This window comes from Orcinus orca, chromosome 3 (genome assembly GCF_937001465.1).
Source record: "Orcinus orca chromosome 3, mOrcOrc1.1, whole genome shotgun sequence".
NCBI classification, from domain to species: domain Eukaryota; kingdom Metazoa; phylum Chordata; class Mammalia; order Artiodactyla; family Delphinidae; genus Orcinus; species Orcinus orca.
Window position 1 is genome coordinate 66,268,667 of NC_064561.1, and position 27,729 is coordinate 66,296,395.

Genomic DNA, 27,729 nt, shown 5'->3' on the forward strand with positions numbered 1-27,729 from the left:
ACAGTCCATGGACTATATCAAAATTTCCCAGGCACCTTTTTCAGATCCTAAAGGGGAAGCAGACACCTTCACACATTCTAAGAAAAGTTTTTTTCGTGTGTGTGTGTGTGTGTGTGTGTGTGTGTGTGTGTGCGCGCGCGCGCGCCTATTCTAAACCACTGGAACTTTTTTCTTCCACAAACTCCATTTTACTTCTTCTCCGTCTTTCTCTAATGTTTTACGGCGCCCGGCTTGTGGCTACATTTTAATTATAAATGCCACTGACATAAAACAACCTCACGGAGTTCTGAATGAGGGTGACCTCATGTTGGGTAAACACGGCAAAGGACGGGAAGTCTCCAACCCAGAATAAACCAGGCACGTAATCTCTCTTGGCCTCTCTCTGGAGAGCAGAGGTGGAACGCAGGCCTCTTTTAAAGGCCACGGAGGAACGTGCTGCAGAAGCAGAACCCCCACCTGCAGACGTTCATCCTGCTGAATGCACCGGCTGTAATCTTATCTTTAAAAATTCCTAGGGCAGGACAGGAAGATACTAGGATGGTGCCCAAGGCTCATGTCTCTTGCCACTGGCAGGCTCCTAACTCCTGTTCTTTCTTTCTATCCTTGGAAAGTAAGCGATCATGTGTCTTACTGTGAATCAACTACTATAGATAGCTAATGGAAGGGTCTGAGGAGCAGAAGAGAAAGCCGGAGATACCGGCTTATATTTCCTCAGGAAAAAAAGGAAGAACACCTAGTCGGGGACCAGCATATCCACTCAAAGCCCTGGATTCCTCCTTACGTAGGTTCCCCTAAGTAAAGACGCATGAAGGCATCCAAAGGATGAGGGTCCAAAGGATGAAGCAGGAGCAGGGTCTGCAAAGGCGATTTGGTACATTTCAGTTATTTGACATTTACTTTTGCTACATCAGCTATTTCCAAACCAGCACACCCTAATGCATGCCTAGAAAAGGAGCAGGATTGCATTCCACTGGGGACACTATGGTTACGAATCCACCAGGCAAACGCCTCCAGCCTTCCTGCAGTGCTTTATAAATTTGAATTTCTCTAAGAAACTTGTATCTATCACTAGAGTACCTTTATAAAAACTGCTTTCCGGGCTTCCCTGGTGGCACAGTGGTTGAGAGTCCGCCTGCCGATGCAGGGGACGCGGGTTCGTGCCCCGGTCCGGGAAGATCCCACATGCTGCGGAGCGGCTGGGCCCGTGAGCCACGGCCGCTGAACCTGCGCGTCCGGAGCCTGTGCTCCACAATGGGAGAGGCCACAACAGTGAGTGGCCCGTGTACCGGAAAAAAAAAAAAAAAAAAAAAAACTGCTTTCCATTTCTTCTGCTAAGTCAAAAGTCGCTGTCCGCATTTCAGAACTAGGGAACACTGAGTTCCCATAGAGCTAAATGATTTGTCTCGTTTTTCAAAAAGTACTTGCTCCTTCATCCTTGGGATGCTACAGAGCCACTGACCTTCCCGCTCATAGAGAGCAAGTCCTAAATTCCCCGTATGGGAGGGAAGAGATGCTCCCGCTCTGTGCGCTGGGTGCTAACCTGGTGGAAGGTGCTGGAAGAAGAAAATGAACAGAGCAGGTGTGGCTTTAGTGGCCCTTCACCAGCTTTCCTGGTTCCCTGTCTGCCCTTAAGAAGACGCACCTTTTGCAGATACCTACGTTCAGGTCTACGTGGTACCTGAGGTCAAGCCTGCACTGGGTCATAGAGCACCGCAGGGGTCAGCAGCAGCAAGAAACTGAGTGTCTGCCCACCAACCAAGAACCAGGCTTTACACATCAACTACCCACCCCCCACCTCCCAAAAGTATCAGCAGCCCCATCACCCAAAGTGAACCACTGTTGTCACCTGGCTGTTCTTACCTCAGAACTGTGTCTTCAAAGAAATGAAGAGTTAGGATGAAGGGCAAGTTCCTTCCACTCCCCTCCCCAGCCTCAATCCTTCTCATCCTCCCCAGAGCAGCCACTGCTATGCATTTGGTCTGAATCGAGCGCACATTTTTATCTTTTACTCCCTATCTATTCATGAGCTATGCGCATTGTTTTATGTTTTTTACAAAAATTTCATCAAGGATTTACCATAAATAGTCTTTTGCAATTTGCTTTCTTTCACTGCACATTATTTTCTGCTTTTCTTTGAAAGGGAAAACAATTAGAGAGAGAGAGAAAAAAGAGAGTTTTTGTTGTAGTTGCACTTTTGTTTGCTTTTAGCTCAAAAACAAGTGGGGTGTTTGCTACGGTGCTGCTTGATCACTCTGGGTCGTCTGTACCCCTAACTGGGTGTCAGCCCCTGAAGGCAGGGACCTTGCCAGCACTGAGCACAGCGCCCAGCACACGATGGCCGGTGCATGAAAACGTGGTGACTGGGTGGCTTTCCCTGAGCCCCCTGCTTGCTCCAGGAGGGAGGAGCTGCTGCTTCCACCCAGGCTGTTGGCCAGGCCCTCCCTCTCTTTCTGAGCCCCCCTCTCTCACTCGCTCTCCTTCCCACCCCCGAGCAGCAGCCACGGGAGGAAAACTGGAATGAAGTCACACTAGGGAGTTGGACACCTAGTCAGTTACACGAGCAACGCGCTGGGTGTTACTCCTTCCTGCCAGCTCTGCTTGCAGAAGGATATATGCTTAAGAAACTCAGCCAGAAAGAAATCCAGTGAAAATGAGCTATGAAACTTGGACATCCTGGAGAAATAATATTTACAGAGGAAACTCTTGAGACGAACTCTCAACAGTACCACAGCCCTGGTGTTGGGGCTCAGGGCCGAGGACTGAGTCCTGTGCCAGGCAGCTCTGCTTCATGTTTACCTCCATGGGGCGTTTACACAGCCAAGACGGGACTCCTCAGACAGCAAAGTCAACCCTACTTAGCCCCACAGAGAGACAAACGGGCACTATTTAAGGCATAGGACAGAAATGGACTAGAGAATGAAAAGCTTTAAAAAAACCTCTTCCTTGGTGATAATGATGTGTCAGTGTAGGTTCATCAGTTATAACAACTGTATCACTCTGGTGGGGGACGATGATAATGCAGGGGAGAAGGCGTATGGTAAATTTCTACACCTGCCCCTTATTTTTGCTGTGAACCCAAAACTGCTCTACAAAATAACGTCCGTTTAAGAAGATTTTCCTGGATTACCCAAAAGGACTTGCCCTTTAAGACTCTTGTTGCACCTATAATGTGTCTGACTAAATACCTACTTATATGGATGGTAGGTGGAGAAAAAGTCCCAGGCAACTAACATCACTCAATTCTACGGCTATGACATGGGATCCTGGATGGTCATCTGCCATCTGGTACATGTCTGACCTTGAACACAAGGGGACCAAGGAGGGAAGTGAATATGGCTTGATTTGGACCAATCTCCCTGATAACTGGAGCTCAAGGTATTGTACGAAAGACAGGAAAAAGTAGGATACCTGAAATAGGTGAGCCTGGGTTCTGGTCATGGTTGTGCCCCTGATTATAAGTATAATGTTTGGCGAAACATGCGCTTACCAAACTTCAGTTTCCTTACCTGTGGGACAGAGCCAGTGCCACCTTCCTCCAGGGCTGCTGTGAAGAGTGATGAGGGCACCTAAACACAGTAAAAATGGCAGTCATCGTACCGGACACTTCGAGGCATCAGATCATTAAACCCCACAATTCCATGAAGCAGATACCATCATTATAGATAAGGAGATAGAGGTAAATACCATGCCCAATCATCACACAGCTAGTACACAGCCAAGCAAAATCTGAATTCATGCAGTCTGCTTCTGGAGTCCAAACTCTTTTGTTTACTCTTTATATCAAGATAGAAACCGGCATGATGCCGGGCACATTGTAGGTAATCAGTAAACGATTATTCGCTTCCTTTGATCTCTCTTAAAGATACAGGATTATGATGGGAAATTGATACAAAATACATTTGAAAGTTCTCTGAAAACCGTGAAGTCCAATGAAAATACAGAGCATTAAAAAAAATGTATTGAGATAAATTCACATACCTTACAATTCACCCATTTAAAGTATGCAATTCAGTGGGTTTTTTTACATTCAGAGATTTGTGCAACCATCTCTATAATCAACTTTCATCACCCCAGAAAGAAACCCTATACCTCTTAACCCAAAAAGAAACCCTATACCTCTTAACCACAGTTTCCCCTTCTCTCTCCAAGGCCCTCCTCAGCCCCTGGCTACCACTAACCTACTTCCTGTCTCTATGGGTTTGCCTACGCTGGACATTTCTTTTAAATGGAATCATACAATATGTGGTCCTTTGTGAGTGGCTTCTTCACTTAGCATGTTTTCAAGGTTCAGCCATGTTGCAGCGTGCATCCGTACTTTGTTCCTTTTTACGGCCAAATAATACTCTATTGTATACAGCATTGTTATTAAATGTATTTACATGAGTCCTAGACTGTTAGAGCTGAAAAAACTCTAGAGACTGAATCCAAACCACTCCCATTTTACTAACAAGGAGACTGTAGCCTGAAGGTTAAACAGCCTAGCCAAGGTCACTCTGCTGGTCAGTGGCAGAGCCCAGCCCTGACCCTTACAAACTCTCAACTTGGCCCCATCCTACTTCACTCCACAAAGCGTCATTGGAAACACAATTCAAAACGTGCAGCTTACCGATGATGGGCCAACAGAATCATCTCTGCAACGATCAGCCTAACATCATTCATTCAGCAAATGCATACTGTCTGTACCCGGAGCACAGGGCACTATGGGAGGCACTGGAGACTGAAGGAGGAACAGGATAGCTAAGATTCCTGCCCTTTCTCCCAAGTGTGCAGTCCCCTGGGGAGGTAGAAATTCATGAGTAAAGCCCTAAACGATAAAAATAAGTGCACACTTTACAAAATGCCATGAAGGAAACAAACAGGGACCGAGAAAGACAATGATGCAGGGAATAGGGTGGCAGGGGTCCTGGCTGAAAGGACTTGCTGTGCAGAGTGTGGAGGGGCACTTGGGTGGGGAAGGCCTCTCTGAGGAGGGAGTTTTAGGCTGAGGCCGGAAGGAAAAGGACCATCTTTGTGAATATTAGGGGAGAGGAGATACCAGACAGAGGGCAGAGCGTGTGCCAAGAGCCTTAGGCAGGAGGGAGCTCGGGGTGAGGCAATGACTCAGGGAGCAAGTGGTGTGACCCGAGGCTGGAGAGGGGAGGCCTCTGGTCTGTGCTCTCATGCCTACCTCTCAGAGCTAAGCGGAGTTAGGAAGACCGGTGGGAAAGGAGATCGTGGCTTCCGCTTTCCTTCCTGTGAATTAAATAAACGCCACTTGCCAGAGGAGGCCCTGAGTTTCTGTGGCTAAGACTTCCAAGGACAAGAGAACTGCATCTTCAATAAGGGTGATGTAACTATGTATCACCCTTAGGATGAATCATAAGATAAGGAAAAAAGAGGGAAATGAGAAAATACAGACATATTAATAAGGAAGTGGTGAAATGATTATGGTACAGCCACATAATGGAACACAATTCAACTGGAAAAAGAAGGTAACTACTGAAGTGGAAAGATTTCCAGTCAGTTGTTAAGCGAAAAACACAAGGTGTAGAACTGTATGGTATTTCACCATTTGCTTAGGAGAAAAAAAAAAAAAAAAGGCAGGAGGGATAACATCTCTCTAGAAGGATATATTCCAAATATGTCTCAGGGGGCTTCCCTGGTGGCGCAGTGGTTGAGAGTCCGCCTGCCGATGCAGGGGACACGGGTTCGTGCCCCGGTCCGGGAAGATCCCACATGCCGTGGAGCGGCTGGGCCCGTGAGCCATGGCCGCTGAGCCTGCGCGTCCGGAGCCTGTGCTCCGCAACGGGAGAGGCCACAACAGTGAGAGGCCCGCATACCGCAAAAAAAAAAAAAAAAAAAATGTCTCAGAGGAGTTTACTTGTTTGTCTCTGTCTCCCCAGGAGAACGAGCCCCAGAGGAAGGGCAAGGATCCTGTCTGTCCTGTAGCCCCATCAGTTGGGAGTGGGAGGCTGGAAGGACTGAGAGAAGACATTCACCATCTCCTCTTCTTTGTTTCCAAGTCTGAAACATGGGAATATATTTCTAAGAAATTAAGTGAAAACAAGGGGTCTAGAGGTGCCAACCGAAACCCTGTATTCCTTCTAGCACCCCTTGCGCCTCAAACTTTGACAAAGTCAACCCTTAGAGGGGTCAGCTGACTCCAAGAGAACTACTGGGTGCTCACTGGTCCCCCGTCTAGATTTCACTCCTTATCATAACAATGGCTATGACCAAAGAAATTTTCCAGAAGAATCCAGAATTCATTTCAATTCCCAAATGGGAACCATCAAATCACCTCTCTCCAGAGTCACTCCAGGGAGGATGAACAAATGAATAATTATCAAGTGGGACTCCAGTGAGGTATCCAGCAGTGAGCAAGGCACCATGGGAGTATCAGTCAGTATAAATGGAAAGAAGGCAACTCAGGGTATCTCAGTCCTCACCCTCAACTTCAATGTCTCTCAACCTCAGCACTATTGACATTTTGAGCTGAATAATTCCTTGATGAGAAGGGCTTGCCTGGGCGCTGTAGGATATTTATTTAGCACCATCCCTGGCTTCTACTCACTAGATGCCAGTAGCACCATCCCACCCCAGCTGGGAAAACCAAAAATGTCTCCAGACATGGCTAACTGTCCCCTCTAGAACAAAATCATCCCCAGGTAAGAAGCACCATTCCCATCCCAGGTGGCTGCTTCATTCTCCCTTTCAAATGCCAGGGTTTCCCCTCTGCCTGTATCCCAGTGGGGTTGCCACAGAGGTTGGGGGTTGACTGAACTTCATTGTGGGTGAGTTACCTGAGTTTCTTATGTGCCAAGCAATCTAACTTCCTGGGAACCTCTTCTATCTGGGAAAATAACACTATCAGATTTTGAAAAATAACAATCTGTCCACGAGAAGCTCCCACACCAGGAAGGCCCGGGCCATAAAAAGGTACCCCTGCCAAAGCAGGTTGATAACTGAAACTGAACACCCTCAGGCTGGCCGGTTGCCGACTCTATGATCCCCCCAAGATCACTGGGATGATGGAGCCAGGGAAGTGAATGCTGTTTCCTCCTGTGACAGTGCCCTGTAAAGTGCACGTGGGGTCACGTTGTAACGAACAAGGCAGATGGGTGGGCGAGCCCGCCATCATCTCTCCTTCCCTCAAGAACATGATTCCCAATGGACAGCTTTCTTTGGAGGGCAAAGAAAAAGGAACTGTATTTCTATGTTTTGATTAATTTGAGGCTCATCCTTGAGGGCTCTGTGAGATGAATGAGCAGAATTTTCCGTGGCTAACTGTCTTGGCCGCCAGGCCCTATCGGCAAAAGCTTAGTGTTTATTTACTTTTGCTCGTGTTATTTTTATTTCAGTTCAGCTGCAGCTCAGTGCGGAAAGCGTGGGGGAGGTGTATATAAAGAGTACGGAGACTGGCCAGTACTTGGCCATGGACACCGACGGGCTTTTGTACGGCTCAGTAAGTATGAGGCTGACATGCTTCCAGACTCGGCCAAGGTTTGAGGTTTCCAGAAATCTTGTTACATGGAGTGATGCAAACTATAAAGCGTCAATTAGTCTCTGTTTGTTATTTTTTCCAGCAGGATTCCCACCCTCCACCCTGCCTTATTTTAGGCACAAACATAAAAGAGTTTCTTGCGGGATTCTCTCAAAATACTCCAACGTATTATCACATAGACAAAGAGAAAAAACATTGATTGAAATTTTAGTAACTCATCCAGTCACTCGCTCCAGAATACCCAATCCCACTTCATTATTTCATTCCAAAAATGTTTCTTGAGCATCTACTATGGGCTATATAGGTGTGTCTCTTAAGGCTTTTTACAAAAATTGCAGAGCCCAGACTCTAGCAGTTGATATTTCATGCATAAAACTTTGAAAATAGCCCTTTTATTCTGGAAGCGTCACCTAAAAGGATAAAAAGTTTAATAACTTGGGCTTCCCTGGTGGCGCAGTGGTTGGGAGTCCGCCTGCCGATGCAGGGGACACGGGTTCGTGCCCCGGTCCGGGAGGATCCCATATGCTGCGGAGCGGCTGGGCCCGTGAGCCATGGCCGCTGGGCCTGCACATCCGGAGCCTGTGCTCCACAACGGGAGAGGCCACAACAGTGAGAGGCCCGCGTACCGCAAAAAAAAAAAAAAGAAAAAAAAAGTTTAATAACTTAATTCAACAAACATTGAGCAAACGCCTCCTGTTGTCCAAGTACAGTTGGGTACTGAGAGGGTGCAAAGGTGAGTAAGCCACATCCTTGCCCTGGAGAAGCAAAGTCCAAGAGTCTATTCAGTAGCTAAAATCCTGCTGCATCTCCTGCTCCATCTCTCTCCTAGTTAATGCTTTACATATGTTTGACTCGGTACATATTAATCTTTGTGAGAAAAGAAGAGAATAGGGTCAATCTGATTTTGTCCCCATTGGTATCTCTGGTAAACGATTTGAATGGAAAGAGAGCTGAAGCCAATGGCTGCAGGTTTTGAAAATATTTCTGGAGTTCAATGATCCTTTCTCTGTAGCCTAACAACTGAACATTAAGGCTTCACCAAACCCCCTTCTTCCCTTTTATGAAAGATGTCTACCAAAAGGCACCCAGTAGGTGGGATTTTAGTTTGGGGCTCCCTTTAACTTACATCAAATCGCCAAGTGGCAATGGGCAAAGGAAACTCTCTCTTGAAGCTGTAATCTCAGCCAGAGTTTGGGATGTGAACACAAGTTCATTTTTTTTCATGCTGCCCACTAGGGCTCAGGAGATGAGACCATCAGAGGAACAGGTAGTTCCTGCAGGCTGTTTGCTGAAATATGGATTGATTTGGACAACTTGAAAGGGTTTGGAGCTAGGCAGTGACTGGTACATAGGGAGTAGACTTTTTTTTTCAGGCAGGCCTTCCAATCAGCAATAAAATCAACAGGCCAATCAATCATTCAATCTCAGACTCATAAATGAATCCCATGCCTCTGCCACTTTGGCAAGTTACTCACCTACTCTGAACCTTGTGTGAAACGAGGACAGTAATGGATAATTACCGCATACTTACATACTTAAGAAGAGTCAGAGAGACAACGCACAGAGCCCGCCCACTGGTGTAGCAATGGCAGCTATAAGGCAGTCGGTTTACAAATCCCTTACCCTCATTATTTCTTGCATTATGTGTTACAATTTTATGGCTTTTTTCCTCCTTTAAATCAATTCTGATGTTTATTATAACCTTCTCTTACTTGTATAAAAATTTGATAAAGACTCCCCTAAATCCAGATACGTCTAGGCTCCAGACACCCCCTTCTCCCACCATAGTCCTGGACATCACTGATTCACCTGACATATTCATAGGGTGATATTAATATATTATGCCTAAGAATTTTTATATTCCCCCATTGATAAAGATAAGTTCTAAAATATCTCAGGGCTCTGCCTCATGCTCTTAACCCATTTTAGGTATTCATCCATCCTGATACAAATTCACGTGTGTGGAAAGGACATATTTATTAAAAAAAAATAAGTCTGAAAGGCTCTAAAACATTAATATACTTATCTTTGGGAGTGGTACATGGCTGATTTTATAATATATGAATGCCTTTCTGAATTTTCCAAATTTTTTACAGTTGGTATCTGTCACCTATGTAATTGGGAAAAAGCATGCTAAATATAAAAAAGAAGTTAATTAAAACAATAGGCATGAATCAACTCTTCATCCCCGGGCCCGTGGCACTGCACGAAGTGCACAGTAAGCACTGACAAATCCTGGTTGAGGCACAGATAGAGCATCTCCAATTTGGCCTGCTGACTCAGCCTGGGACTCAGCCATTCTGTGTGTCAACTGCTCTAGTGTAACAGACACATCAGGTGGGGGACGTGGCCGCCCCGAGCTTCGTCACAGAACACAGGCCTGACGCCCACTGAGCGGTGTCATGGGGTGACTCCTCCCTTGCAGGAGAGTGGGCAACCCACCCAGGTCCAAAACTGCCTACCTCCTCCCACCCTTGACAACGTGCATCGAACAATAATGTCTGGATGAGTTCCTCTAGAGGCAACAGAGTCACCTAATTAAATATTACATCTATGTCCCATCTTGTTCCAAAATGATCTGAAGTGTCTCACCCAGTTGTCACTGCACTAGACTACAGATGAAAAAGGGGCAGAATACTTCCTGTTATGTAGTTCCTTACTAAACAAAGGTAACTTTTCTGAATACTTTACATGAACTCAAGAATCAGATTACATTCATCACCTAGCTGATGTGCACCTATTATCTGCAAAATTCTTTGTCTTGGGGGAGACACAAGGCTGAGAAGATTCCATCTCTTCCCTCAGTAGGACTGACAGTCTAACAGACAAACATGCCACAAATAGAGAATAAACAATAGGACTGGAAACCACCAGAAAGGGACTCACCAACCACTATATGGGTGAAGAGGTAATATAGAGATCACGTGACTTGGAATTGGAGCAAAGTCCATACACAGCATATGTATTTTAATACTCCTGTTTATATCCAAATATAACAAATGTATTCTAAAATCTTGACAAACAGAAAGGGCAAAGAACTGGGATTCCTCCCACTCTAACAGATGAATTTTAGTAAAACAGTAACTGTTGGTAGATATTTTCAATGTAATTGCACTATTTAATATGTTTTAACTATCTCTCCAACTTAATAAATTTACATTTGCATTGGATCCCACTGTATGGATGTACCGCTATCCACTTAACCCATCACCTTTCCATGGGTATTTACGTTGTTTCCAATATGTCACCATTATAGCCAATACTTCAAAGAACATCCTTGAAAATACCACTATCTCATAAGCGTCAGTTCCTAGAAGTGAAATCCCTGAGTCAAGGGTAATGCATATTTTAAATTTTGATACTTATTGCCAAAGTCCCCTCACAAAGTTTCCACCAACTTATCTCACCAACAGTGTCTGACAGTGACTATTTCCCACACTCTCCCCCATACTCAGACTTGTAAATTTTTTGCTCTTTGCAGATATTATAGCCAACATATTAAATCATTTTTGAATTTGCATCTTCTTGCTAGTGAGATTAAATATGTTTTCATAGGTTTATCACCGATTTTTTTTTTTTTTTTTTTTTTGCGGTACGCGGGCCTCTCACTGTTGTGGCCTCTCCTGTTGTGGAGCACAGGCTCCGGATGCGCAGGCCCAGCGGCCATGGCTCACGGGCCCAGCCGCTCCGCGACATGTGGGATCTTCCCGGACCGGGGCACGAACCCGTGTCCCCTGCATCAGCAGGCGGACACTCAACCACTGCACCACCAGGGAAGCCCTTATCACCCATTTTTAAAACAGCAGACATAGTATGCCATTTTGATAATACCCTAAGTTTCTATCGATATGGCCCTATCTATGTTTCTCTGTGTGCTCATACATAAAGAGGTACAGAAGGATGTTCATCAACTGTTAGTAGGTGCCTATATCTGGGTGGGTGCGCTTTGGGGTGATTTTTTCTTTCTTTTTTTAAAGTAAAGTTGTGATTTTCTTTTTTACAAGTACCAGTCTTTTGATAAGTAGCAAAAAAAAAAAAAAAAAAATCTATTCTCACCGAAAAAAAAAATCCTTTAAGTTCCAGGACATGTTTTATGCTTAGGACACATTTTATGCAAGCATTTATGTTCATAACAACACTAAAGTAAAACCCTGATACTGCTGGTGAAAATCACAAGGGTGTAAAGTATAATTGGTAGGTTTTCATTTATTCTTCAAGACCAAACTTAAGAATGCCCCACTGCATCACAGTCTGGTTTTACCCATTTTGGACGCTTTTCATGGTCAAACCTAGGTGCCAGGCCTCTGCAGAGACAAAAGACCCAGCTCTACCCTTAAGGTACTTAAAGTCATTCAGGATTTCCCAAGTGGGAGACTCTAGGGTCCTGAGCACAGCAGATGTGAGGGGAGTTTACATAATAGCAGATGTACATTGAAGGCTCGTTATGTACTGGGTCCCGTTCCAAGTCGTCCTTTCTATCCTCAGAGACAGGTTCCGTTATTTTCCCAATGTCACTGAAGAAGAAACTGAAGCACAGAGAGCCTCACTAATTTGCCCAAGGTCACACAGCCAGTAAACAGAGGAACCCGATCTAAAACCACTCACTAATCATTCTACTCTTTCCTGGTTTTATTTTTTTTAGCAGACACCCAATGAGGAATGTTTGTTCCTGGAAAGGTTGGAGGAAAACCATTACAACACCTACGCATCCAAGAAGCATGCAGAAAAGAATTGGTTCGTTGGTCTCAAGAAGAACGGAAGCTGCAAACGCGGTCCTCGGACTCACTACGGCCAGAAAGCAATCTTGTTTCTCCCCCTGCCGGTCTCCTCCGATTAAAGAAATCTGTGCTGGGTGCTGATCACTCCAGAGGAGCCCGAAGGGGTCCTCACCCGGTTGACCCCAAATTGTACCCTTGATCATTGGCCGCGCTAACCCCTGGCCCACAGAGCCTAAACTTGTAACGTGCTTCTAAACGCCCAGTTCACTTTTTCTGTAAAGCCCTTCACCCTGGCACAGTTTGGAACCGAGGGACCAAATGGCTTTTAGGGGCCAACTGGCTGGCCAGTCTGGGTCTGGTTTGGAAGTCCAGTTGCCTCTGGGCATCTGATGCAGGCTGAGCCTCCTGATGCACGGGTGGAACCAAATGAAGTGTGAGCAGAGGGCTGCCAAGTGGGCTGTAACTGCATGCAATTCCCTCTACAGAGTAAACCCTGCCCGCAAGTCCCCTGAATATGTGGCATGACTCCCTTTCATCCTTTCAATCCCCCACGATTATTAGCAGAGAAGCTATGGCTACGTTAGAGGAAGGCAGCTTTCCATGAGTGGAAACAGGGATGAATAAATCCCCTCTCAGAAGGGATTCAAATGGCAAGGGGAGACTGACTGGATTCTAGTGGACAGCTTAGAAGGATGGGATCTCAATGCACAATGAATGAAGGCTGAGAAGCTCAGGCACAGGAGAGCAGAATGAAGGCAAAGCCTTGCGAGTTCTCACAACGCCTTGACTTCCCCAAGGTTATTCGGCAGCAGGAGGCCCCTCGGTGATGTCAGGTGGAGAAGAGAACTAGGTTCTTGATAAAAGCCAGGACTCTGGGTATTGGGAAATTCATCTGGGTCTGGGGAGTGGGTGTGGGAGTGATGAGAAAGGGAAACATGGGCTGAGGGGACATTATCCTCCAAAGAGGATGATTCTAGAAGTGAGAAGGAAAGAGAAGGGGATGCCATGACCTGTGCTTGGCCACCAGAAAGCGGAGGCTTTGGGGTCCTGGGGCAGTGCTTACAAATCACATGGGCATCTTGTTTGACTGCAGGTTCTGGTTCAGTAGGTGTGCCGTAGAGTTTCCCCATTTCTCACAAGCTCCCAGGTGCTGTAGATGCTGCTGCCTCCCCCCACCCCGTACTTTAAGTAGCAAAGTCCCTAAAAGCGTTATTCAAGTGAAGGCGGCTCAAACCCCGACCCTCCCGGCCACACCCTTAAAGATGCACGTCCCATGGATCTTCCCGCACTCAGGCAGCATCAGCAGTTACGCCTGAGTTAAGGAGCCGGGGTTTAAGGCACTTTGGCCCAATGCCTGTAAAATGCCTATTTAGAAGATATACAAAAGCATACTTCAAAAACGTTAAACCCTCACAAACAGCTTTTCCCAAGACGCCATTTGTGTGACCGTTACTTATATAAATACGCTTCCTGCTTAAAGTAAACTTGACCCAAGCGGCTAGCAAATTAGAAATACCATTCATCTCTGACATGATACTGTTGCCATGTAAAGGCCTTTAATAAGCCATTTAAATTTACTGTGAGACTATACCTTTTAGGCACATTTAAAAATATATAGCTCAAAGGCAGTTAAACTGATTAGCACTCAGCCACTGAGAATGATAATAATAGGATATGATATATAAGCTCCTCAATTATCTACTACTTAGACTACATTTACCTTAGAAAATGAGATTTTTCTTTGTTTTCCACTGTGCTGTTCTAAATTTTCCTTTGCAAATGGGGATTCTTAAGCAATCATATAATTGTGCATAAAAACTGATGAGAATGCTAGCTCATGTTTTATGATCCATTGCAGTAATTATTAATGGAAAGGTAATTCCTTAGTAACTGAACTATTTTGAATGGAAGAAAAATGACAATTTGTGAAAGTTCAGCGTGATACTACAATTGTGGAACTGAAACACGTTAACGCTACAGTTATATCATTCTGCATTTGTACAGCAAAACGTTTCATAACTGTTTTTGTTTTTGTAACTTGGATAAGACAATTTGATCTTATTTTAGTAAATCTTTGCAGGCAAGTTGGGAATAGTGCACTGTGGCTTGACATCTCTTGACTATGAAGATTTGGCCAGAAAAAGGTACCCACAGAGGAAATCCAAGATATTTATAATGGTCCATAATTTTTAGTGTATGAATCAAATTCAAGTATAACACTGGCCAAAAAAAATGAAAGCTGTGGCTAACAGATGAGATGGAAGTCTGTGGTTGCAGAGACCCAAGGCATTGAGAGGAAATACTACTGTGACCTTGACAACCTCAGCCCAGTCGCTATTCCTGTATTTGTTCAATGAATATGTAAGTGCCAACGGTGTGCCAGGCGTTTTACTGGGTCCTGGGGCTCCTGGGAACCTTGTGTGTCTGGTTTGCTGCTGTATTCTCTCCCAGGGCATTATATTTATGACGCAAGATGCTGAGGATTCATTTCTTTCAGTCAAGTAAAAACAGAGACTTTGTAGGTTCCTGCTGAATAAACAACACGTCCCAGAAACCAAGGTTTTGGAAGAATTAGCAATCCCCAGCGTAAGATAAACCTCTACGGAAGTGTCAGAGGACATGGCAAGGTAAACCTAACACTTCAACTGCAGAACCGTGTCAGTTCAGGGGGACCACTTTCAAATCAGGAAAAAAAAGGCTGTCCGGTCTTGTAAGAAGGGAGTCAGTGGCAGCTGCCTGCTCCGTTTTGAACATGTTCTCGTTCCTCAAACATGGAGCATTCCTGTTGCTCTCTCTCTCCCTTGAGAAAGTCCTGGAGCCATCTGCCCATCAGATGCCTCTCGTGTGGATTCACTTTCAGGCCAACTGTTAGGAATTGCCTGACATTCTATACAAAGCATCAGGAAAGTATATGCTTTTGGATTGTTTTCAATGTGGTGGTGGAGGTGGTGGAGATCTGTTTCCTTGGAAGGGGTGATAATTAAAGCCTCCTATGGCCAACAGTGTGGACTTACAAAAAACTGACTGGAGCATCACATGTTACTGAAGATCAGGGTCCTTGCTTTGTGTTAGAGACGGAGCCCAGGCCCTCAGCCTTGCAGAACATACTGTTCAAATCAACCAAGTTCCTGGGCTACAAAGCAGACCTCTGAAGAAGAAGATGCCTGTCATTTTACATCACTCTCTCTTTTTTTTTGCACCTTAAAAATATTAATAAATGTTCCACTTATAGGGGATAATGTCTCTCTGACTTTTTGAGCATCATCATGTCTCATCTTCCTATTGAAGGACTTAGCCAGCATCCCTGAGGTGTGGCTGCTTGGTTTTCTACACTTAGCTTGTTATCAGATATGAAACTTTGAAGGCTGATAGGAAGAATATTTTTCATTTTGTTTGGAAACCTAAGGCAATCATGGTGCTTTTCTAGGGATCCATTAGGGAAATATATTCAGGAAGTTTGCCCCCTGAAGCAAGGACCATAACTAACTCAGCTGACACTATTTCTTCATCCGTAGCACATGAAATTATGCTACTATCGTAAAGCTGACCAGCTTGCGCTTCGGCAAAAACACAGTGACCTGAAAAAAATTTTAAGGACTTATTTACAATTTTAAGTCAATGGCAAGAGGTGCATCTCTTGCATCTCCAGGACCTTGATGTGGGGCTAGAGGTTTGCCCATCCGATTTTCTGAAATTATTATCACATTGAAAAACATCTCCTCAAATAAACTCCTGAATCTTATGACTTCTTATTCTTAGGAGGAAGTACACTGTTGCCTAGACACTGTGGCAGAATCAGATCACACACATGCACACTCGCACACATATGCACACACTTACATATGCATGCATGCTCACATATACACATGCATCTATAAAAAACAGTTGGGCGGTGTTTGCTCACTCAACGAATTACATATCACCATCAATCCCTCCTTTTCTTTTTAAAGTTGCCTAAGGCAGTATTCTTCTACTTTTTGGAGCTTGAGCAACTCTAAGAACTACATTTTTTCTGTCCCATTTTCCAACCCAGCACATATATTACCTTTAACATACACACAACTGAAACCAAAAAATGTCACAAAATTATATATATGAAATGCTCTGAGATTTTTCTATTACACTCCCCTAAAAGAGGCTGGTCAAAGATCAATTAAATGGGGTCATGACATTCAGAGTCACAACCACAGCTTGAAAAACACTGGCTTAATGTAACCATTCTTCTTCCCAAAGATGACCAGACCCTACCAGGATCCTGTATTATGACTTTAGTGTTTTCAAAGGCACGGTTTGTTCTTGAATAAACAGTACAAGGGGACTTCCTGTTACCCACGAACCACCTGTTTTGAGGGCATCGTGAATTCTTTTAGCTGGTTTGCTACTAATGCACTATGAATGCAATGATGCAGACCCCACAGGCAGCCACTGCTGCCTCCGATGCTGGTCTTAGCAGATTTCTGCTCTCAGAGCCCCGGAGACCTTGACCCTCTCCCCTGCTACGGAATTCTCATCACTTTGGGGCTTGAGGTCATTCCCTCCTTAACTCCCACAGTCTTCACTTCATTCCTCTCTCTAGCCCCAACAATTCCTACTTCGTAACCATTTCTAAACAATACATGAAAAGTGGACTGAGCCAGGAAAAGACTAGAAACCCAGGGCCTCTGAGCATCCTCCCCAGCCTCCATCACTTTTTGGAAATGACGCTCTTATCTACCTAAAAAAAAAAAAAAAAAAAAAAAGAGTATACCATTCATGACTCAGTCACAAGAGAAACATCATTGCTACCAGATTATATCTTATTCAGAGATTCAAAAATTCCCATCTTTGCTGAACCAACCAAAAAGTGTAACCCTGTGCCCTAAATGTTTGAGGGGTTAGGGTGACTGAGAATTGGCCTCTTACGGGGGAACTGGACTGCAAAGAGAAAAATATAAACGAAGTCACCTTTCATAGTTCTCTGAGTGACGTCCTGCCTGCCCTGTGGCAAAGGGGGGAGGGGAATCCCAAATCCTTAATCGCTTTGGGGTTGTTAGCATATCAATAAGCATGGTAAAAGTGACACACTAAACAAAGATGCGCCCTTAACTCGACTTTCACAAATTAAAAAAATGCTTTTCAGGAGCAGTAGTGCAAAGTAAGAAGCCCAGGTAGGCAGTGGGACGTGTATGCTTTCCATTTCAAAATTACTAAGGATTTGTTTGACAAGCGTTAAAAGTTGAAATGATAGCTCATAAAAAGCGGCACACCGCCCCTCCTTCCTACTTGGCTCCCTAAACCTGCTCTTCACCCCCAGAGAGACTCTCTTTGCCACCATACATAAAATCTACTCTAAAATCTAGGCAGACAACTTAGCACCTGAGACGTGGGGATCTGACATCGGACGCTCCAGATCCCCAGGATTCATCTAATACCTCTCAGGTTACAAGGGAAATGTACTAAGTGAGTCTTGGGATCTTTCTGTAACATGGTACCCACTTTGCGGTTGACATATTGACCATGACATACTACACTGTTAGCTTTCCACCAACAGCTATAAAATTAAAGAGAGAAACCAGGTCACACACAGCCTGAAGCCAGAGAGTGGATTTGCTTTAAAAAACGCATATATTGTAGGACCTTGTTTTGGTGTTTTGGGGTCTTCTGAGGGGTCTGAGAATGTCTGTGATGTGGGGAGGGTGTACTTCCCAAGTTGCTTCCTTCCTTCTTGGCTTCCCACTGTCACACAGGTTAAATTTAGACACTCAGCAGCTAAACATTGGTGTCTATTTTATTATATAAACAAGCAAAACCTCACCATGTCCCCGATGTGCTTTTCTATCAGCCTTAATGAAGGGTTGGGCATTCCCTCTTTGGAACTGTGTTCAGTGTCAGGATCTGGTGCACTTGGCTGCAGCTTCTGGGATGTAGCTGTAGGCAGGCAACTTGTGCAGATCATCACAGAAACACATGTCATTGTGATTTTCGTATGTTTTCCTGCCTCAGGAGAAAAATTTTCTGTGTGACCTAGCAATACATAAGAGCAAGATGCCAGATTATTTTACTGATTTGCCTCAGCCCCAAACATTTTCTCCAAAATACGTTATAGGAATGTTATTCCGTATTAACATGTTTTGTGTAAATTGTAGAAGCAGGACTGCTCATAGTCTGGGAATGTCAACTGCATTCAGAGTTCCATCAATTCCTATAGAAATGAACGGTAACATCTATGGCATTCTCAAAATAGGAGCACCTGCGTTAGGATCCCTGAATCTGACCTGGGAAATGGTGTTTGTTTTAGAACTGGCCAGATTATTTCTGATTAAATACAGGATAAAAACCCAATCCAGGGTGGTTGTGCAGAGGGGACAAATGAGAGAGAAGCTGGGTTCTTTATCCTTGGTGCTACTGGAACATGTCACATAATATTTAACTGGAATGAAGAAGAGAGACGGTTTTACAGATTGCTTGAAAATATGTAACTCCCAAGCAACTTAAACATCTGGGGAGAGTCCAATACGGCAGAAGCCTAGTCCATCCAGTCCAGTCCGCAAGATGAACAGCAGCAATGAATTGAAAATGAAGCATCTTTCCTCAGTTCCCCACTAATTCACCCACCGCCTATTGAGCGTCTAGCACTGGGTTAGTCAGGGTCTGATCAGGAGACAGAAACCATGGCAATAATTTAAACAGGAAAATGTTAATGGAAAGAATTTTTAACTAGTAAAAAGGGATTGACTACAAAGGGGTAAAGCGAGCTCTGAAGATAAGTGGAACAGCAGATGTAGGGAGCAGTTACTATCCCCAAGGCTGAGGAAAGTATTCAAGGAAGGAACAAATTTGCGAGGGGCCCTTCTCTGGAGAATGAGATTCAGACTTCATGGGCTATGGCCCACAGGGGATGGAGTATCTCACTACGGTGCTTCAGGGAGCTTCCCACTGGAACACTGGTGAAACTCCGGAAGCAACTGGCTGGGGTGCCAGTGACACTCACTGGAGGTCGTGTACCACTAGGTCTCCAGCAGGAAGCTGCACAGTGGCCACTGGGCCACAGGAGCAAGAAGAAAAGAGCAAGAACCACAGGGAAAAGCCCCTTCCTCTCGCAGTGGCCCTCCAGCGCCCTCTACTGACAAACCTTAAGTTGGTTGCTGGCAAAGGAGAAATGATTACATGGTCCAGCTCCAGTATCAAAACATGATTTAAATACCATGCTGGGCACAATTAGAAGATGAACAAATGCGGTCCTCACCCTTAAAAAGCTTCTGACAGCAGTGAAGAAAGTCCCTACGTGAAAGCATCAAGTTTTTTCAGCTTTGTCCCTTTAAAAAATGCCATCTTTCTAAAGCCCTCTAAGCTTCTCTGTATGTTCAAGGTACTTCCTTTAGATATTGTTAAGTCAGTCACTCATTTAAATCACCCAAACCAAAGTACTACCCACATACAGAAGAAGGTAACTCTGGGGTCAGACTGGCTGAGTTGGAGTCCTGGCTCTTCCATCTACTGATTTGGTAACTTGGGGCAGGCTACTTAACCCTCTGTCCTCTGTTTCCTCCTCTGTAAAATGAGGATACACACAGTACCAACCTCACAGGCTTGTTGGGAGGTTCCAATGAGATGGAGACATGCAAGAATTTTTAACACAATATCTGGCATATGATAAGGACTAAATAAACATGTGCTATTATTTTTATTAAAATATGATTATACACACTATGTAATATGATAGGGCTTAAAATGATCTTTTAGAGTCTCCATTTAGGTTCCCAGTGATTGCTTTCATGAACTTACATTTGAAGAGAGGTTGCTTCACAGCAATTCATTTGAAAAAGACACAAGAATCTTAACTGCCTCCAAGCTTACTTCTGTAAAGCGCAGATTACGTTACGGAATTGTCCTACTGTAGTCTGAGCTGGTTAGGCCACATCTGGGCTACTGCGTCTCATTTCAGATGCTGCATATTAAGTTTCGCAAATTTAAAAACATGTTACGTGGAGGCTAAAAGACGAAGAGTAAGGGGCCAGAAAAGCATATGCCAAAAAAACAGTGGAAGAAATGAGGTGAGTTCAGTCAAGGGAAGATTTAAAATGAGATATTGTGGCTCTCTTCAGATCGTTCAAGGCTCATTTTGTTTTTCTTGGTCATAGCCAAAATGAATACAGGTATTTGGAACTTGACGAGGAAGCGATTTTTGGTTCAGTACAAAGCAGAAAACATTTCTAACAACTACAGCCATTCCAACCATGGTTGAAGCACATCCACAGACAGTGATTGACATCTGCCACTCCCGCCTCGAAGCCTGGATGGGCACCTGTGGTCGACTCTGTGAGGCATCATCCAGGTCTCCCTTCAGAAATGACCCTCCCAGCTGCTGACAGTATTACCTGCAGGTAGATGGCCTTGGTGAGGAGAGCTGCCTTGCCCAAGAGCACGCCCCTCTGAGGTGGCCTGCGTATGGACATAACTGCCCGGCCAACTTCGGGCAGCCCTGAAGGATCAATCCAGCTTCAGACCTTCTCATAAAGTCAGCTGAGGCCTCTACACTGAGACTGCCTCAACTTCTCCTTCTGCCCTGTCCTGCCTCCTTCCTTCCTACAGGTGTTGATCCTAAGATCCCTAATAAACTTCTGGCATGCTAACCTTCATCACGGAGTCTGCTATCAGAGAAGCTTGCCTGGGATAACACTTCTCCAGGATGCTCGAGGCACTGCTCTGAGCAGGGTAACTGCAAAGGTCCCCCACAGCCCCGTGACCCTACACAGTCTTTGGGTATCCAAAGCTGAATGTTCTAAGTCTACAAAGTTCCAACCTGTCTCTACTGCGTGCATCCATGTGGATGACCCTCAAGAGAAATCTCGGCCTTCTTTCTACTCATCTGACCTGCGGCTGGCCTGATGTCACTGGGAGGGGCACCTGTTGAGTCATTAAACTGTTCATTCAATCACTTGTCCAGCCTTTCAATAAATATTTATGACGGCCCAAATATGCACCAGGCCTGGTGGGTACAACAGCGCACAAAGAGGCTCTCTTTTGGAGCTTACGTTCTAGTGACGGGAAACATATGAACATACTATTTCCCAAATTTCAGTCATTTGCATACTGCTTCCAAAATGTTTGCCTATATGCCCATTGCCTGATCACGGTACTTCTTATTCACATGGCTTATGAAAGGTGGATTCCCAGTTTTATCTGCTTTAGGCCTACTGCAAGCAGAAATATTCACAAAGGGATAAGCTCCTACTACATAGATTTTTTTTTAGTATTTATTAAACATAGAACTTTAAAAGAAAAAAATGAACACCTGCATATCATCTTTCCCATATACATATGCCACACCCTAGGAAACTATTCACACAAAGGCTCATACAGGGGAATGTAAAATTGCACGTGTGACAGGTGTTTACAAAGGAGAAGTATTCAGTGCCCTCAGAATATATAATGGGGGGAATTTAACTTCGCGGGCTTCCCTGAGGAAGTGAGCTGATATCTGCAAGAAGAGTAAGAGTTGACTAGGTCAAGAGGTGGAGTGTGTGCTGTGAAGAACATTCCAGATAGAGGCACCAGCATGTGCTAAGGCCCTGTGGCAGGAGGGAGCACAATGCCAGGGAGGCTCAAGAGTGGAAAGCATGGGGTGCACTGAGCCAGCCAGCAAGGCAGAGGTCAGCGATGGAAGAGGGAAGGTAGGCAGACTCCACTCTCCAGAACGTGTAGGTAACCAAGTGGAAGCTAAATATATCTACACGATCATTCTCTCTCCCCCTTGCCTTCCCCACACAACTGAATTTATATCACTTCTCTAGACCCTCTGCCAAAGAACACAAATAATCAGTATCAGCATGCATGTTTCTGGCCTGGGTTCAAATCTGGACTGTAAAATGTATTCCAGACTTAAAACTTTGGGGGTTGAGGTTATATTTGTTAAATATTTAGATCTTCCCCTGAGGCTTTTATTCATTCCATCCAGCAGGTGAAGTACAGGAAAAGGTTTTTTGTTCCCAACAAATCCCCTTATATCCAAAAGGAAAGCAAGGTTTGCCAGCATAGTCAAGGGTGAGAGAGAAAACAAGAAAGCAGGGATTGTGTGTCTGAGTTCCATTCATATGGAAAACATGAACTAATTGGTGTCTTCGTGCTGCTGCTTCCAGAGATTCTGAATTTAACGTTTATGTCCAAGTTTGGGTAGCTATGCTATTAATCAGTCCAAAAACAAATGAAGCAGCTTAAAAAGAATCACACAACCAAAAACCACATCCTTCACAAGATAGAAAAACAGAAGGATAACTTGGAAACTCTTCAGGCTTGGTGCCAGTTTCAGGGTTTGGGGGGGAGATTTGGCGGCCTGATGGAGACGTCTTAATCTGGGTATGAAAATAGATTTTTAAAAAATGTTTACACAGATCTAATGAGGAAAACTTGACGGACCACATTATCCTTGCAGTAACCGGCTTCTAAAAGACCTATGATCAAATAGCAACCCCACAGAAAGAACAAAGAAACGAAAGAGACAGAAAGAGAATATAGATATAATAGATTACTTTCTGTCTCCAGATTCTGTAAGAACATGACTGATTAAAACAGCCATTCAGAATTTATCTTACTCCTTTTTCTAGACGGCACAGAGACCTGCCTTCCTGACAACCAAACAAAGAAGAAAAGTTCCTGCTGCTACAGAGAAGGGATTGTAGCAGATACTGGAGAAAGAAGGGAGAAAAGGGCTCTAATGAGGAGTCCGCTCCCCAGCTGGGGAACATGATATATGAACACATCATTAGAAGGCAACAGGGGAGAGCGCGGAAACAAACGTGCACAGGGTGCTGCAGGAGCCCAGATGGGACGAAAGGTTCTTTCCAAGGGAGGTGGGGAAAGCCTCCCAGAGGTGGTGTGTGACCTGCGTCGGAAGAGATGAGCAGGTGTCTGCCGGGTGGGAAAGTGGGAAAAGGAAGCAGGACCACGGGGTCTCACCCCGTTCCTGGATCAGGCACTGGAGAGTTAGCTTGTAACAGGTGAGTTACACACAGTCAAAGGCAGCCCTGAAAACCTGCAGGGAGGTGGATGCGCCATCTCCCAGGAAGTCTCTGGCATGTGTTTGGGCAGCTATGTCACATGAACGTTGTAAATAAGTAAACACCGTAACCACGCTGAGCCAGCAAAGCGCTCCCAGTACGAGGGGCCCAGAAAACGTGGGTAACAGCAGAGTCCTGCCTTGCCCTCTCTCCCCTGGAAGCACATATGCATGGAGTAGACTGGCAGGCAGATCACCCACGCTATTTATCTTTCTCCTTTTTTTCTCTCTCTTTCTCTCTTTATTCCCCCATCTCTCCCTCCTGGGTGAGTAAAGTTGGTTTCTTCTGTTACCTACATGTGTGCGATGTCACTTTCCTGCCAAATATAGGGCATCAGCTTGGAATTACCCAACTCTGCTATTAAGTATATGACTTCCCTAAGCCTGGGTTTCTCCATCCCTAATACAGGGAGAATATTAAAACCTTCTTCATAAAGTTAATGATTAAATGAACTAATCCGTGCAGACCGCACAGAACTCTGCTTGGTACAGGGTAGGTAGTCAATAACCATTCACTGCAATTATTATTACTCCAATCAGAGGAGACAGCGTGTGTCAGGACCTAGAAGTGCAAAGGAGAATGGTGTGTTTAAAGGATGGTATGCAGCATAACTAGCAAGAGGTGAGGCTAGTAAGGTAGGCTCTGGGGAATTTGTACAAGTTCTTTATTGCAGGACTACGTTCAGTCTCTGCCTTTGGGCAAGAAGGAAGCAATGGAGACTTTAAGCAGGTAAGTCATAACTCCACATTTATATTAAACTGAGATAGGTCTGGTTGGAGTATGGAAGAGAAGATGGGAAAACAAGCCAGGAAGCTACTGTAGGAGCTTGGCCTTAAGATAATGAGAAGATGAACTGATGACGATGATGATGGTGGTGGTGATGACTGCCTTAGTGAGGGTTCCACCAAAACAGATCCTGAGACCATGACATGGGTACAGGTTGGGAGCAGACCCCAAGAAGCACAAGTGAGGGAGGGAAAGTAAGACAGGGATGGCAGAAGGACCAACGAAGGTGCATCACCAATCAGGTCACTGCTGTGGACTGGGGTGGGGGGGAGGGGGCGGGCTCAGTTCCCCTGGGAGCCTCTTAGAGATAGTGGAGAAGACACCTCAGAATTGCCCCAACAAGGAACGTGGGTACTTATCCATTGATGCCATCCTTCTCTGGTTGTGAGCTTCCACTGGACGCGTAGTCCCGGCATTTCTGGGCTTCTCTGCCTCCCAACTGAGCAAAGTCGTGTAACACCCAAGGAAGTCCTTGGGCAGAGAAAAAGAGGGAGGCAGGCCCTTGAAATAAGAAGCTGTCAGTCTGTATGGGGACTGTCCACCAGGACTGCACACGAGCTCAGAAGTGGCTGAAGAGATATGCAGCAGGGCGTGATGGTGATGATGATGATGGTACTAGCTACAGCAGGTAACCTTGTGAGTGCGTACTATGGGCCGGGCGTGGTGCGAAGCACTTCATTTAAAGGCATTCTATTACAGTCTTTCGTACAATCCCTAGAACATGATGATGCTATTAGTATCCCCATCTCATAGATGGGGAAACTGAAGCACCAAAAGGTTATGTGATATGTTCAAAGTCAAACAGCTAGTAAGGGATGAAGCCCATGCTTGGGCTGATGCAGTCTGACTCCAAAGCCCACACCTTCAATCACCACTGTATACTGCCTCAGAGAGAATGGCAATGAGCTTGGACGAAGGGATGAATCTGAGAGTGGTTTAGGACAGTGCTGTCCAATATGGTAGCCACTAGCCATATGTGGCTACTGGGCACTTGGAAATACGATCAGTGCAACTGAAGAATTGAAGCTTGAATTTTATTTAATTTGAACTAATTTTAATTTAAATAGCCATGCATGGCTACTGGCCACTCCATTGGACAATGCGAAGTAAAGATTTGGAACACCCTGCCCTTGAAGAAAGTGACGATGACTTAGACCTTTACCAATGTTACAATGCATCATGAAATGTGTCACAGTTAATTAGTTACAAAGAGTATTTAAAATTCTGAAATTAATAAACTTTTTATTTTTGTATTTAAACAATATTTTAAAAAATAAAACTAACGTAGGTATATTGTTTTAAAAGTCATATGGTACTACAGGTTTTTAACAAAAAACAGTTGTCCCCCTTCCTATCGTACTCCTGGTTCCTGCTTCCCAGAGGCAGCCACTTTCATTCCTTCGAAACATCTCTCCTGATACTTACCTTTGTTTTTCTAAACAACATGTTGATATTTCATTTCTTGATTTTTCTTCAATATTAAATAGTATCTATAGTATCTATTGGTTTCATTCTACGGAAGATAAGGATTTAGCTTTTTACCCTAGCCCCCAGCCAGCTATATTATAGCCTCCAGTCCATCCCAGTGACCTTCCCATCCTCCCTGTATATTCACATGACATTACTGGTCAGTACAAGATTCAATGCTTACATTCCTAAAACTATGTAACCATTAGTGACAGATAAGCCACACAGATGATTGCATGTCTTTTCTTATACAAGTATGTTTTTCATTTCCTTCATTTTCAACTTTCTCGTCACTAATTCAGCCCCCACATTTCTGACAAAAGCTCTAATAAGCCTCTCAATACAGTCAACCACATTATTTAGCAGTTCAATTTTCACTGAGATGTCCCTCCTGGAGCCCTCCAATCTGTGAGGCTGCCCTCAGGGCCTCCTGTGGGACAATCTCCCTGTGATTTCCTCCACTATTTTCCTGGGATTTCTTGTGCCTCTCTCCTGTTTTAGCTCTGCTGCTCCAGGATCTCACGCAGTCTTCTTTTTTATTTAGTCCCCCAGTTTCAAATATTTCCTCCAGTAGCTTTTTTACAACTGGTCACGTGAAAAGTTATTTTACAAGAACTTTGTGCCTGAACATGTCTTCATGCTAACCTTACACTTGGGTTGACAGTCTAGCTGAGTATGAAAGTCTTAGCTGGAAATTATTCTCACTCAGAAACATGAAGGCATCGCTCTTCTGTCCCCCAAGCTTACAGTGCTTATGTGAAGAAGTGTGATGCCGTTCTGATTCCTGATCAATTGAATATCAGCTCTTCTCCTCTCTGGAAGTTTTCAATATCCTCTTTCAAACACCTCCAGTGTTTGAAAGGTTATAATAATGTGCCTTGGTGCAGATCTTTTTATTCATTGTGTTGGGTGTGCACTGGACCCTTTGAATCTAGAAATGCATGACCTTTTGAGCTAAGGAATTTTCTGGTAAAACTTCTTAATTTTCTCCTTCCCATTTACTCAGTTCTTTCTCTCTCTCTCTCTCTCTCTCTCACACACACACACACACACACACACACACACACACACACACACACACACTCCCCCCCACCCCGCCCCCACCTCTTACAGTTCTCTCTCTCTGGAGACCCCTAATTAATACAATTTGTTAAGCATGAAAATAGTAATACGATTTTGTAAAGAAAAACCTAATGTTTGGAGATGCACGCTGAAGTATCTAGAGGTAAAATGTCATGATGTGTATAATTTACTTTACAATGGTTCAGCAAACACACGCACATAGATAAAGCAAATACGGCAAAATGTTAACTACTAAATACATGTGATGAGTGTGTGGGTCTTTATTATATTCTTTTTACTTTTCTGTTCAAAACTTCCCAGAATAGAAAGTCAAATCAAATAAGAAAATGAAAAATCAGGGCAGTAGGTAGGAATTGGCACTGTTGGGGATTCATCTGATGCCTCTGGTAATCAAGTAGATGAAGTTTTAAAAGCTTCTGTAGAGAAGTGGGGTACACAGGAGACTCGTGAGCAGGAGGGAGGCAAGAACTATTATCAAGACTACTGCTCACCAGGAGTTTCGAGAGCTATACTGTCAGTGAAGGGATGGACCAAGGAAAAGAAGTCTATCCATTGGCCTACGGATATGGGTGTCCTCAGCTCTGGATTATGAGAAAGAAGAGTTTCCCTCTAAGAATTTATAATCATGAGCCTGTGCTCAAGTAGATTTGGGCTACAAATTTATACTACATGCCTGGCCTAAGAGCCCCTGGCCTTAGAAATTAAAATAAGACGATGGTCCATGATATTATCTGGATGCCAGGAAAAGCAAACAAAAACCTCTCTGCAGATTCAAGCCCCCAAATCAGGATGTACTATTTTTCCATGTTTAATGCGCTCCCAATCACTGGTTCATAATCCAAAAACTACTTATAAAAAGCTGAATGAGAGTGCTCACTTCGGCAGTACGTATACTAAAAGTGGAATGATACAGAGAAGATTCGCATGGCCCCTGCGCAAGGATGATACACAAATTCATGAAGCGTTCCACATTTTTTGAATTGGGAGATTGGGATTGACATATATATGCTACTATGTATAAAATAGATAACTAATGAGAACCTATGGTGTAGCACAGGGAACTCTACTCAATGTTCTACGGTGACCTAAATGGGAAGGAAATCTAAAAAAGAGGGAATATAGGTATACGTATAACTGATTCACTTTGCTGCACAGCAGA

The 27,729-nt window shown here is 44.4% G+C and overlaps 1 protein-coding gene, 1 long non-coding RNA gene and 1 other non-coding gene across 6 annotated transcripts in view; 2 read left to right on the top strand and 1 right to left on the bottom strand.

Annotated features, from left to right (window-relative positions):
* The window catches only part of LOC125964013 (uncharacterized), a 99,044-nt gene extending 94,915 nt beyond the window's left edge, over nucleotides 1-4,129 (bottom strand). The window contains exon 1 of the long non-coding RNA XR_007476505.1: nucleotides 3,507-4,129. This is a non-coding gene — a long non-coding RNA (uncharacterized LOC125964013). The remainder of the gene's footprint in view (nucleotides 1-3,506) is intronic.
* Nucleotides 1-15,431, top strand: part of FGF1 (fibroblast growth factor 1) — a 102,187-nt gene extending 86,756 nt beyond the window's left edge. For 3 of the 4 annotated variants that reach the window (XM_049708060.1, XM_033406548.2, XM_033406547.2), the window contains 2 exons: nucleotides 7,338-7,441; nucleotides 12,123-15,431. In XM_049708060.1, the coding sequence (XP_049564017.1) occupies nucleotides 7,338-7,441; nucleotides 12,123-12,317 (299 nt within the window). In that variant the 3' untranslated portion in view covers nucleotides 12,318-15,431. The remainder of the gene's footprint in view (nucleotides 1-7,337; nucleotides 7,442-12,122) is intronic. The other variant, XM_004280221.3, reaches the window with a different exon arrangement.
* Nucleotides 15,432-27,439: 12,008 nt separating this feature from the next.
* Nucleotides 27,440-27,546, top strand: LOC117196789 (U6 spliceosomal RNA). Its single transcript, XR_004477156.1, has one exon. It is a non-coding gene; the product is annotated as a U6 spliceosomal RNA (small nuclear RNA).
* The last annotated feature ends 183 nt before the right edge of the window (nucleotides 27,547-27,729 follow it).